This window comes from Pectinophora gossypiella, chromosome 4 (genome assembly GCF_024362695.1).
Source record: "Pectinophora gossypiella chromosome 4, ilPecGoss1.1, whole genome shotgun sequence".
NCBI lineage: Eukaryota > Metazoa > Arthropoda > Insecta > Lepidoptera > Gelechiidae > Pectinophora > Pectinophora gossypiella.
In genome coordinates, this window is record NC_065407.1 from 4,319,183 (window position 1) to 4,333,029 (window position 13,847).

The 13,847-nt window shown below is 39.7% G+C and overlaps 1 protein-coding gene across 1 annotated transcript in view; it reads right to left on the reverse strand.

Moving 5' to 3' along the window:
• The window catches only part of LOC126366227 (neprilysin-4-like), a 93,397-nt gene that overhangs the window by 3,730 nt on the left and 75,820 nt on the right, over positions 1 to 13,847 (reverse strand). Inside the window, exons 6-14 of the mRNA XM_050009269.1 lie at positions 11,599 to 11,775; positions 9,996 to 10,103; positions 8,896 to 9,040; positions 3,508 to 3,722; positions 2,848 to 3,024; positions 2,132 to 2,235; positions 2,000 to 2,058; positions 1,295 to 1,343; positions 34 to 101 (exon numbers count right to left, since the gene is read on the reverse strand). Of these exons, the coding sequence (XP_049865226.1) occupies positions 34 to 101; positions 1,295 to 1,343; positions 2,000 to 2,058; positions 2,132 to 2,235; positions 2,848 to 3,024; positions 3,508 to 3,722; positions 8,896 to 9,040; positions 9,996 to 10,103; positions 11,599 to 11,775 (1,102 nt within the window). The remainder of the gene's footprint in view (positions 1 to 33; positions 102 to 1,294; positions 1,344 to 1,999; positions 2,059 to 2,131; positions 2,236 to 2,847; positions 3,025 to 3,507; positions 3,723 to 8,895; positions 9,041 to 9,995; positions 10,104 to 11,598; positions 11,776 to 13,847) is intronic.

Consider the following 13,847-nt stretch of genomic DNA (forward strand, 5'->3'; position numbering starts at 1 on the left):
TATGGTATGTGGTGGTTGTGGTATGTGTATTACCTTGGTCATCAAATCCGTGTGTGACTTCATGTCCGATTATGGCACCGATAGATCCATAGTTGATAGCTCTGTGAACATAATTTACATGATTATTAAGTGCTAGTAAGAGTAAGGGAAAAGAGGCAAATATTGAGAGTTATTAAGAGCAGAAAAGGCAAGATGATTGGACACTTAACCTCTCATATGCCGAGATACCAGACACAATAGATTTTACATTGTGTCTGGTCGAGATCCGCGTTCCGGCGTTCGAAAGGTTAATGACACTAGAAGGGAAGCTACAAGAAAAGAGAGGAAGGGGAAGACCAATAAGAGCTTACATGGAAAAGACTAAAGTGAAGGCGAACGTCGTGTCTTATAAGTGAAAATTGGCCTTTGATAGACAATGGAGAATGCTACACCGATAAGAGCGTGGCTCTTAAATTAGTGATGGTGATAATTATTAAAGTCACTGAGGTCTTGTGTGTCTTCGGCTTGCTTCTCATATGGGTCCGGACCGGACTTGTCTTGCACCAATGAGTTAATATATAATCTATAATCTGCGTTGTCGGGACTCTTTAAGGGAGCTGTTTAAAGAAATAAATATACTGACGGTCGCAAGTCAATATATTTATGAAAACATTATGTATGTGCGTAAAAATGTATCTCTCCTTCCGAGAAACTGTGAAAGGCATACTTACAATACAAGGAATAAAAATAAAATTGTTGTTCAAAATTCTAGATTAAGTAAATTAAATTCATCTTTTTTGGGGTTATGTATACGTTTTTACAATAAAATACCAGATAATATTTTAAATTTGTCAGAAAATAAATTTAAAGCTCACGTGAAGCTTACTTTATGTAAAAAAGCCTATTATAAGATTAATGATTACCTAAATGATAAAAATGTCTGGTATTGAATGTGTTCCTCTAGTTATTAAATAACTTGTAATGTACCCTCATTGATTTAAAAGATGTGTTGCTGTTGCAGTTTCTTGTCATTTCTTCTCCTCAGCCATAACACCTTGCGAAATGACGTAAATTCTAAAATGTTACATTGACCTTCAACAAGTTTATCCATGATAATTACGTTGAATAAATGATTCTGATTCTGACTAATTTATCTCACAAACACAGTTGGCTCGAGCATTATATACGGCGATACTGACGTTGGTCTAAAAAACGCTCAGTGATGCGTGAGCAATTACCTCTTGACTAGCCCAATTGAGAATACAGTCTAGAACTTATCTTTTGTTATTATAAAATCGTATGACAAAATGCTTACTCAATTCCATTTCCGTAGAACGGTGGTTGAAGTATACCGGCCGGAAATGCTGGAAAAAGTAGGTACTGTTAGATTAAGTTGTGTTTCAATTGAGTGGACTATCGGCCACTAGTGGACATCAAATAAGCAAAATACAATATTAGGTATCCGGAGATTATTCCATGCTTCGGAAGGCAAGTTAAACCTGTGGTGGACCCATCAAGTGACCAGCTAGTTCCGTCCATAACCAACAGATGACGCACAAAGCCTGAAAACATCCTTTGGCGGCAGCTCCTTCCCCCCCCCCCCCCCCCCCCCAAAACCGTTAGTACGGACTACTAGCCCAAACACCTCCACCGAACCGCAACAACGTTGTGAAGTATTCTCCATACTCTCCTCCGCTTAATTGAAGAAGCTTGTGCGCAGACCATGTAAGGCTGTTTTTGTTGGTTCGTGTTTGAACAAAGAACTATTATCTAATGAAACGTAGGTACCTAGTGAAAACTTTGTTAGGGTTTTTTTGAAACACCCCTTTCAGATGGTATTTTGTCTACAAAACTTCACAACAAACACGCTAGTTTCAAGGTAAAATTTGTAGTAGGTAAGTATCAATGCCTCTTTCGAGGTTTTGTTGGAGAAAATCCCGTCTGCTTGAGATTTTTCAAAAAGGCGCTTAGGAGGTATCCCCAGCACCCCCTTGTTATGTAGTTTCTGTTTGATACTCACTGACTGAATTCAAAGTGGCCGAATAGAAAGCGTTGACGGTCGTTGCAGTTGCCACCCATCTGAGGACAAAATGTTCAATGAAATAATATGTTCTAGAACCTTCCAGTACCGACGAATTGTAGTCTCAATTACCTGTTTCTGTCTGGTTTCTCCCTGAGCGATTCGAAGGATTTCTTCACCGCAGCGTAAGTCAGCTTCAGGTACGTTTCGAATAGATTGCCCTCCACCACTTCGGCCTGTGAATATTTTTATATTTTAATTATTTGTTTATCCTCCTCCTCCTGTCGTGTGGGTTGTGAGGTGGATTACCAACCCCATCAACCCTGGTGTCAGGGTTACTATTGAGCCGCCAAAGGCCCCTGACATGGCTCATGTAACGACTACTAACTTACATCATAAGTAGTAATCGGGACCAACGTGGAGCAGTGTGGTGGAGTATGTATTTGATTATAATAGGTATCCAAATGAAAAAGGTGGTCTAATTTTCGATAAAATGACGTCACTGTAAAAGTTTAATTTCCCCGTAAACCAAACAAGGTTAGAGCGTAAAATACAGCATGATAATAACATATTTTACTGGCAGAGGTCAAGATAATCAGCTTTATAGTTAGGTATATTTTTAGAGTCCTTGCGTGAACATACACACACATTTTATATTATGTATCTGATATATATGTAGATAACCCTCTTTCTCACGTAATTTCCTCCAATCCTGCATCTTACCAACCAGTGAACAATGTCTGGTGATCCTGGGTGGTGATCATGTAAAATCTTTCCACAATACTCAATCTAATTTGCTTAGATTCTTCTAAGCAAACCCCTGTTTAAGAAAGCTTTATCACACTTACATGTTTATAATGTTTATCAAGTTGTTCGGAGGTGAGCAGCCACGCGGGGAACCCGACAAAGTTCCTGATGGCCTTCAGTTTGCTTAGGGTCTTCAACCTGGTCGTCGTGTCCATCCAGTCCAGTTGGTGCACAGCCGCCGCGAACGCCTCCCGGACGTCTTCCACCATCTCTATCGCCTGCAGATTCAGAGAAAGACAATCAGCACTTCTGTAATTCTCCCATTATTGTAGATTTTCCTCGGTTGGCTCTCTTACTTGTCTGGACAATTGGGAAAGACTGACGACTGTCACCCCGGCACCGCCCTCTCATTGTGCCTTTGTTTATTAACATTTATCGAACAAGCGCCACCCACAACCCCACATAGCCCCAGTATCTCGGTCCACTAACTCCCAATAGTCCTGTTCCCATAATCTGCAATACTTAATCCTACACGAACCGGGGATTGTTTTTGGGTGCACTCCCATAATGCATACAAGGATAATCGTTGATTGGTGTCACACAACATTTAGATTAAATTGTCTTAAGGGACTCCATACACCGGAGATATGGAAACGACATAAAAATAATATTAAAAACGTTTGAGAGAATAGGTCGATAGTGATAGGAGTTGGGAGAAAGAAAGTGATTAAACTCATAATTACAAGTACGAAACAACTTACCTTCTTCCTAGATGTCTGATCGAAGTGCCTCTTCACGTACAGATAGCTTAAAGCCACGCCGAAGTTAGCGTTCACATTGGCAGTACAACTCTTCCATCTCGGAGTACGTTGTTGAAGACCAAACACTGCTCGGGAGAACTCAAAGCCCAGGTCTCTGAAGGCGTTGAGCGTCATTGGTGCCACCGTGGAGAAAACGCTCCACCAGAGGAAACGCTCTGAAAAGGTGAAAACCCATTAGAAATGTACTTCAACCCAAGTGTCCCAGTAGGGCCGGCATCGCACTCTAGACTCTGGACGCGTGTTCATGGAAGTTTTTCAATTTAAATATTTATTAATCAAATCAAATCAAATCAAATATACTTTATTGCACACAACATACAAAACAGATTCACACAGATGAAGATAGATACAGTACAATCTGGCGGCCTTATTGCTAAGCAGCAATTTCTTCCAGGCAACCAGTGGATAGGAAACATTATTACAATTTGGTGCGGGACAGTGCAACATCTAGTATAAAATAATAAATACTATAAATAAAAAAAAACAAATAAAAGTAAAATAAATAAATAAAAATAAAATAGAAATATATAAATATAAACTAGATGTCGCGTGGTTCGCTCGCAGCAAGCTGCTCGCGTGTCTTGTTTTCCCGCCATTTTTTTACCGCGATAGAATTTGACCAAGACTTGAATAGGTCTCGTGAAATCAATAAAGTTCTAGGTGCTATAGTTTTGCCAGGCCGTAGGGTGACCCCTGATGCGGAGCAGTTTTCCAAGATGACGTTCCGATCACACCCCTATGCATATTTTTTGACCTTGAGGAATTTTCTAGAAAAACAAAATTTTGTATGGCGGCCATCTTGTTTTTCGGCCATTTTGTTTTTTTTTTACTGGCGATAAAATTTGACCAAGACTTTAATAGGCTTCGTGAAAACAAAAAAGTTCCAGGTGCGATAGTTTCGCCAGGCTGTAGGGTGTCTCCCTGATGCGGAGCAGCTTTCGAAGATCGAAAAGTATTTCCATACTCAACATGATGTTTCGATCACATTCCTCATACATCATTTTTACCCCCGAGGCATTTTCGGGCAAAACGAAAATTTTGTATGGCGGCCATCTTGTTTTACCGCCATTTTGGTTTTTTTTCACCGGAGATTGAATTTGACCAAGATTTAAATAGATTTCGTGAAAACAAAAAAGTTCCAGGTGCGATAGGTTTGCCAGGCCGTAGGGTGTCTCCCTGATGCGGAGCAGTTTCTGAAGATAGAGAAGTATTTCCAAACTCACCAAGACGTTCCGATTACAACCCCATACACAGTTTTTACCAACGAAACATTTTCTGGAAAAACAAACTTTTGTATGGCGGCCATCTTGTTTTTTCGCCATTTTGATTTTTTTTCACCCACGATAAAATTTGACCAAGATTTAAATAGGTTTTGCGGAAAAAAAAATGATCCAGGTATAATAGTTGCGCCAGGCCGTAGGGTCTCTCCCTGATGCGGAGCAGTTTTCCAAGATCTGGAAGTTTTCCCATACTCACCGGGAGGTCCCGATCACACCCCCCATACATCATTTTCACCCCCCGACGCTCCTTCTGGGAGAACAACCCTGTCAGTCAGTGAGTCAGTCAGTCAGTCAGTCAATGGGTTTGTAGCTTTATATAATATAACTAGATGTCGCGTGGTTCGCTCGCAGCAAGCTGCTCGCGTGTCTTGTTTTCCCGCCATTTTTTTACCGCGATAGAATTTGACCAAGACTAAAATAGGTCTCGTGAAATCAAAAAACTTCTAGGTGCTATAGTTTTGCCAGGCCGTAGGGTGTCTCCCTGATGCGGAGCAGTTTTCCAAGATGACGTTCTGATCACACCCCTTTACATCATTTTTACACCCGAGACATTTTCTGGCAAAACAAAAATTTATATGGCGGCCATCTTGTTTTTCGGCCATTTTGTTTTTTTTTTCACCTTTGATAAAATTTGACCAAGATTTAAATAGGTTTCGTGAAAACAAAAAAGTTCCAGGTGTGATAGTTTCGCCAGGCTGTAGGGTGTCTCCCTGATGCGGAGCAGCTTTCGAAGATCGAAAAGTATTTCCATACTCAACATGATGTTTCGATCACATTCCTCATACATCATTTTTACCCCCGAGGCATTTTCGGGAAAAACGAAAATTTTGTATGGCGGCCATCTTGTTTTTCCGCTATTTTGGTTTTTTTTCACCGGGGTTTGAATTTGACCAAGATTTAAATAGGTTTCGTGAAAAAAATATTGCTCTAGGTTTTATAGTTTTGCCAGGCCGTAGGGTGTCTCCCTGATGCGGAGCAGTTTTTCAAGATCGAGCAGTATTGAAATACTCAACATGACATTTTGATCACATCCCTCATACATCATATTCACCCCCGAGGCATTTTCGAGAAAAACGAAAATTTTGTATGGCGGCCATCTTAATTTTCCGCCATTTTGTTTTTTTTTTACCGGCGATAAAATTTGACCAAGATTTAAATAGGTTTCGTGAAAAAATTATTCCTCCAGGTTTTATAGTTTTGCCAGGCCGTAGGGTGTCTCCCTGATGCGGAGCAGTTTTCAAAGATCGAGCAGTATTTTCATACTTGACACGACGTTCCGATCACACCCCTGTACATCATTTTTACCCCCGAGGCATTTTCAGGAAAAACGAAAAATTTGTATGGCGGCCATCTTGTTTTTCGGCCATTTTGTTTTTTTTCCACCAGTGATTGAATTTGACCAGGAATTAAATAGGTTTCGTGAAAAAAGAATCGTTCCAGGTGCCATAGTTTCGCCAGGCTGTAGGGTGTCTCCCTGATGCGGAGCAGCTTTCGAAGATCGAAAAGTATTTCTATACTCAACATGATGTTTCGATCACATTCCTCATATCATTTTTACCCCCCGAGGCATTTTCGGGAAAAACGAAAATTTTGTATGGCGGCCATCTTGTTTTTCCGCCATTTTGGTTTTTTTCAGCGGGGATTGAATTTGACCAAGATTTAAATAGGTTCTGTGAAAAAAATATTGCTCTAGGTTTTATAGTTTTGCCAGGCCGTAGGGTGTCTCCCTGATGCGGAGCAGATTTTGAAGATAGAGAAGTGTTTTCATACTCCACAAGACGTTCCGATTACATCTCCATACACAGTTTTTACTCCCGATGCATTTTCTGAAAAAACAAAATTTTGTATGGCGGCCATCTTGTTTTTCCGCCATTTTGATTTTTTTTCACCGGCCATAGGATTTGACTAAGAATTAAATAGGTTTTGTGAAAAAAGAATCGATCCAGGTGCGATAGTTTTGCCAGGCCGTAGGGTGTCTCCCTGATGCGGAGCAGTTTTCCAAGATCTGGAAGTTTTCCCATACTCACCGGGAGGTTTTGATCACTTTTCTCATACATTATTTTTACCCCCCGACACTCCTTCTGGGAGAACAACCCTGTCAGTGAGTCAGTGAGTCAGTCAGTCAGTGGGTTTGTAGCTATATATATAATAACTAGATGTCGCGTGGTTCGCTCGCAGCAAGCTGCTCGCGTGTCTTGTTTTCCCGCCATTTTTTTACCGCGATAGAATTTGACCAAAACTTGAATTGGTCTCGTGAAATCAAAAAAGTTCTAGGTGCTATGGTTTTGCCAGGCCGTAGGGTGACCCCTGATGCGGAGCAGTTTTCGAAGATCTAGCAGTATTTCCATACTCAACAAGACGTTCCCATAACACCCCTATACATCGTTTTTACACCCGAGACATTTTCTGTAAAAACAAAAATTTGTATGGCGGCCATCTTGTTTTTCGGCCATTTTGATTTTTTTTTACCGGCGATAATATTGACCAAGATTTAAATAGGTTTCGTGGAAACAAAAAAGTTCCAGGTGCGATAGTTTCGCCAGGCCGTAGGGTGTCTCCCTGATGCGGAGCAGATTTCAAAGATCGAGAAGTACTTTCATACTCAACAAGACGTTCCGATTACATCCCCATACATAATTTTTACCACCGAGACATTTTCTGAAAAAAAAAAAAAAAAACAAATTTTGTATGGCGGCCATCTTGTTTTTCCGCAATTTTGTTTTTTTTTCACCGGCGATAAAATTTGACCAAGATTTAAAAAGGTATTGTGAAAAGAAAAAAGTGCCAGGTGCGATGGTTTTGCCAGGCTATAGGGTGTCTCCCTGATGCGGAGCAGTTTTCGAAAACCTGGAAATATACCCGTACTCTACATGACGTTCCGATTACACCCCTATACATCATTTTTACCCCCGAGGCATTTTCAGGAAAAACGAAAAATATGTATGGCGGCCATCTTGTTTTTCCGCCATTTTGTTTTTTTGTCACCGGCGATAAAGTTTGACCAAGATTTAAATAGGTATCGTGAAAACAAAAAAGTCCTAGGTGCGATAGTTTCGCCAGGCCGTAGGGTGTCTCCCTGATGCTGAGCAGTTTCTGAAGATCAAGAAGTATTTCCATACTCAACAAGACGTTCCGATTGCAACCCCATACATCATTTTTACCTACGAGACATTTTCTGAAAAAACAAAACTTTGTATGGCGGCCATCTTGTTTTTCCGCCATTTTGATTTTTTTTCACCGACAATAGAATTTGACCAAGATTTAAATAGGTTTCGTAAAAAAAGAATAGTTCCAGATGCGATAGTTTCGCCAGACTGTAGGGTGTCTCCCTGATGCGGAGCAGTTTTCCAAGATCTGGAAGTTTTTCCATACTCACCGGGAGGTCCCGATCACACCCCCCATACATCATTTTTACCCCCCGACGCTCCTTCTGGGAGAACAACCCTGTCAGTGAGTCAGTGAGTCAGTGAGTCAGTCAGTACATGGGTTTGTAGCTTTATATAATATAATACATACATACATATATCCATTTATATCAGACGTGTATATTATAAGTAGGTGTATTTGTATAAATAAGTAGTAGTATTATGTAAAGTCTAACAGAAAGCTCGGTAAGGTGTGGATATTTAGTTCTTCTTGCGAGGGATGTACCTTTGACTACCCCAGTTAGAATATATAGTCGTGAGCTTATGTTATGTAAGTAAATTGTAAATGGTCTAATGTTATATAAAAAATCCGGTTAAGTGCGAGTCTGACTCGCGCACCGAGGGTCCCGGGCTTTTTGCAGCTGAAAAACTATTGTCTCCATACATCGAAATAGGTCAACAAATTTACGATTTTCGGAACTATTCCATTACTTGTGCTGTAAGACCTTCCTTCTTGCCACATGATTATGGCAGAAGTCTCATATCCCTGATTATATCGCGTAAGGGCCCAGTTTTATGTGTTTTAATAATGATAATAACCGCGTAAGCCTCAAACAATGTATTAAGCTTTGGGTAAATACAGGAAAATCGTAGTAACGAGCACCAAATATGATTTATCTTACCAATAACCACAGGTTGCGTCTCAGAAAGCAAAATCGACAGCTTTTGCAAGTAAGGCAGGTCCATAACAATGACTCGGTCCAAATGGGGATGAAGAGAAACGTTCGTGTTAGAGAACACGGTCTTTATGAAACCTTCCCAGTCATGCTGCAAACAAAAAGAAATAGATTAATATCTAGAAATGTTGAATAGCATGTTACGTGTTTGTTTTTTTTGCCATGGTATCGAACTTTTTTAATCTTTCTACACGCTTGTTTAAATGATTCAGCTGATTTCATATCATAGGTGGTGTAGACAGGTATAATATAGTAAATTATATAAAACTTTTCTCATATTATAATGGTAGGTATTCTAATGTCGTAAGGCCCGAATACTTTTCTGGAAATTCGGGCCTTACGAAGTTAAATCAGTAAGTTTAAAGATATTATGATAGTTACGAATGATTTAACCCTTTTCTCGCGTTCACCCTGACTACTTGTGGGATATAGCCGTGATCTTATTTATTTGTTTTCTTTTCTTTTCTTTTCTTCGGGTAACTTACAGCATTAATAATTGTTAAATAGTAACTGAATTGACTGGACGAGCTCGGTGGTGCAGCGGTAAACGCGCTCGGTCTGCGATTGTTGAGTTAAGCAACTTTCGCAAAGGCTGGTCATAGGATGGGTAACCACAAAAAAAAAGTTTTCATCTCGAGCTCCTCCGTGCTTCGGAAGGCACGTTAAGCCGTTGGTCCCGGCTGCATTAGCAGTTGTTAATAACCATCAATCCAAGCTGGGCCCGCGTGGTGGTTTAAGGCCCGATCTCCCTATACATCCATAGGGAAGGCCCGTGCCCCAGCAGTGGGGACGTTAATGGGCTGATGATGATGATGATGAACTGAATATAAACTAATAGCCATTTATAAACAACCACATACAGTGATGTACTATGTTTGCATACCTACGTACTGGTGCGTTTTTTGACGACTGGGTTTTCGCGAGTTTACCGCTTGGACATCCTCAGCTCAACTCGGCCGGTCGTGACGTATTGAAGTAGCATATCGAAATACGCGGCCCGGTCACTACGAATGCGATCTCTATGTATCATTGTAAACTTTCGTTACCTCTTTCCACTGCGCAGGCCCACCACCAGACCCAGACACCAGCTGCGATACACTGACTTCATGGAACAAGTGGGTACCGCTTCTCCGCACTTCTATCGGCGTCATTATCTGGAAAATATTTTAAAATAATCAGTCAAGCATCCAAATTATTATGTGTTAGTAGACCTTAAACCACTAAAACACAATAAAAAAACTAAACAAAAAAAAAACACAAAAACAAAACATAAAAACAAATCACTAAAACATAACATAACATAAATAGCCTATATACGTCCCACTGCTGGGCACAGACCTCCCCTCAATCAACCAGAGGGGGCTCCACTAAAACATAAGAAAGACAAAATTTCGCATGTACAGGATGAGAAGCCGATGGATTGCGGGTTCAAATCCGAAGAATCAGATGTTTTCGATTTAATTTTCTCTTTGTAAGTTTCCCTAAGCATGGGTGAGTGATTTAAAATCAAAAATCCACTAAATCATTATCGATGTTTATTATTCTTAAGAATCTTTCGATTTCGCACTTCTTGGTTAAACGAAAGCGTAACCTATGTAAATACAGATTAACAAAACGTCATAGAGAAAGGTACAGAGCGTATTAATTAAACCGCTGTACAAACTTAAAATAAAAATATAATAAAACCAAGCATCAATCGATTCGATTCGCGATGGCTTGAAATCGTCTGACCTTGGGCTATAGCCAAAATGCTTTTCGATTTCGTTAACGCCTTAAAGATAATTGAATTTGTTTTCTTAACAAGTAGGTCTGGTTAAAAAGGCCGCTCCGAATCGCGTACCCTGTGGGAAAGTGCTCATTACGCTGGCGGCGTCTCCACCCTGGCTTGCTAGATTATAGAATGATTATGAAAATGTATTGACATAAAGTTATAGTCACTCTAAGCAACGAATCTAGAGTTTCGGTGTAATTCGGATAGCTTGGTCTAATCCAAGCAACTGATTAGACCCTTTTCTCATAATTTTCCTTAGAGGTTCTTACTCACAGAAGGGGGCAGGTAAAAACCAAATACGGGACCTCACAGGTCACTGCGGGCTCAACAAGCACCTACATGGAATGGAGCTGACTTACTTACTCTCACAAGGGGCTAGGTAAGAAACCAAATACGGGACCTCACAGGTCTCTGTGGGCTCAACAAGCACTTACATGGAATGGAGCTGACGTACTTACTCTCACAAGGGGCCAGGTAAGAAACCAAATACAGAACCTCACGGGTTACTGCGGACTCTACAAGCATATACGTAGAACGGAGATGTGTCCCCTTTATGCAGATTCTGTTCAAAGGAAGATGCGACGCCATCACATTTACTGTGCAGCTGTGAGGCCCTTATACATAGTAGAAGCCGGATACTGGGAGGCCATAATAATGGACCCCCAGAAAGTCATAAAGCTTCCTCGCAAAAAGACACTGAATCTTAACAAGCGGATCGGTCTAGAGGAGGATTTTGAAATTGAAGACATGATCACAATAGATATCTCAAAGGCGCAGTAGACGTTCTGACTGTACCAGGTCGACCCCTTTTTGTCTAATATAATCATAATAATATAGTCACTGTAGCACACTTGTTACCCGGGTGCTGTTCAGCTTACCTTAGCAAGACTTTTGCTGATGCTGATGATGTCATCAGCGAAGCTGACGGCGTCGGTCTCGGGGTCAGCTATGGTGATCATCGCCTTGATGTAGCGGTGGTACTGGTCCAACTCGTGCGCAAACTGATCAGGTTGGAGCAAGTAGCGCTCGCTGAAGCCTGGGGATACTTGCTCGATCTGGAAATAAGATGTAAGTATCAAGAAAAATGTCGTTTCTTTGAAAATAGCTAAGAAATGTATGTTAGCAGCTCTTTCTTTCTTAAACATCAGATTAAATTTTGCCCTCTAGGAAAATTAAGATGTCGATTCTGGCAAACACAAAGTACTAAAAATGTTATTTTGTTATTTATTCGACAGCTAACTAACATAATGATATTTAGATTTGTCTTTTTTTTTTCAATATAATATTACGTAGCATAACATTACGTCTGTATCTCCGAAGGGGTAGACAGAGTGCACCCAGTCCACAGCAGCTACTCGTATATTTAATATAATGTTCAGTTTAGTTTTAACACGGATTTTATTATAACTAAGTAAGTAAATCTAGAGGCATAGGACGACCCAATAGTAATCCTTACACTAAGGTTAATGAGGTCAGTCATTCATTTTACAACCCACACGAGAAAAGGGGATGTAAATCTATAGAAATAAATAAGTACTTAACCCTTATTTGTTCGCTCCGAACTAAAATAGTTGTTATTTTTGTGCTCAGACGGATTGTTTAAGTCTAGTCTTACGAGAAGTTACGGTCTAGAGACTGCATAGACAAGTAGAAACCCATGCAGTCACGGCAAATAAACTTGTTATAAAGTACAGGAAACAAAGTGTAGACAACTTTTGATAAGATTGAACTGTCAAGATGTATGGTATCAAGTATTTATATCTCCTGGGAATCGGAAGATATTTCTATGGGACTGGGAGCCAACAAAAAACATAGAACGCGTTCAGTTGGACTTCTCGTAAATGTCGTAAAAACAGATAGTCGGTACAAGTGTCTGAATAGACAGAAACCTGTCCGTTTTTATCCTTCTATGCATGTTAGAATTGGTATTATTATATTCCGATTAAGTACTAAAATAAAGACAGAGCTAAAGGTGTCAAAAAACGATTTTTTTCTTCTATGTACTTACAACTTATTTATGAATATTAAGAAAGAAAAATGTAAAAATGAGTGCGACATTTTTACTTAATTTTTTGGGCTTAAGTATATAAATGCTAAGTGAGACCCTTTGACCACCACCACTATTGTTGACCAGTCCATACACAAAATTACAATTTGCCTCAATGTTTACTGTCTATTTATTTGTACTCTTTGTGCAAGTTGTTTTTATTAATTACGTGTTTTGATTGTAAGTTTTGTGTTATTCCGTGTTTTGTTTTTATTTGTTACTTTGGTGTCCCTATATAATAAATATTTCTTTATTTCTTTCTTTAGGGATTACGGACGTAAGTATATCTTTATACCTATGTGGGAATCGTAATACAAAGTCAAGGTTTGCGTCGTTGACCGTTAGTACGTCATCCTTGACGGATTTTAATCGAGACGTGCTCGTAATTAGATTGTCGATAAACATTGTAAGGGCGTTTTCGCACTAGATCCGATTTCTATCCGATCCGAGAGAATGACGGAAAATTACTAAGCGAAATCGGATGGATGGAGTGCGTAAGCTACCAAACAAATTACTATTTCGGTAGTCACTTTTAAAGATTTACGCACTTTATATCTACATAAGGTAAACGCTCCTATTACCGCCAGGTTAAGCTATGCTCTGATTACCTCTCAGAAATTAAGTACTTCTGTATTTGCTAGTGCAGCTTATTTATTTTATTTGTATTGTTATGACTGTCTTCTGCTAAATACATCAAGAATTTTTAATTTTGAGTGAATATTTTGGATAAAAAATAATTTTATGTCCGAAAACTCACTTTCCTCTATTACCGCCACATAAATTGCGGTTTCTTTCTATTACCGCCTTTGCTGCATCGAATACCGCCAACGAGATATCTAACCAACTATTCAGGTACAATAAAATACTTTATTTAAAAAAAAGTTGTTTTTACCACTGTTAATGTAGTTAATAGATACATAAATTGGGAAGGCACTGTCTCTCAAAATACAGGTTCACCTAGTTTGAAAGACAGCGTTCCAACAAAAACTGTAAACGAACTGTTTTCAATAATCATCATCATCAACAGTCGTATGACGCCCACTGCTGGGCATAGGCCTCCCCCAAGGATCTCCACAACGA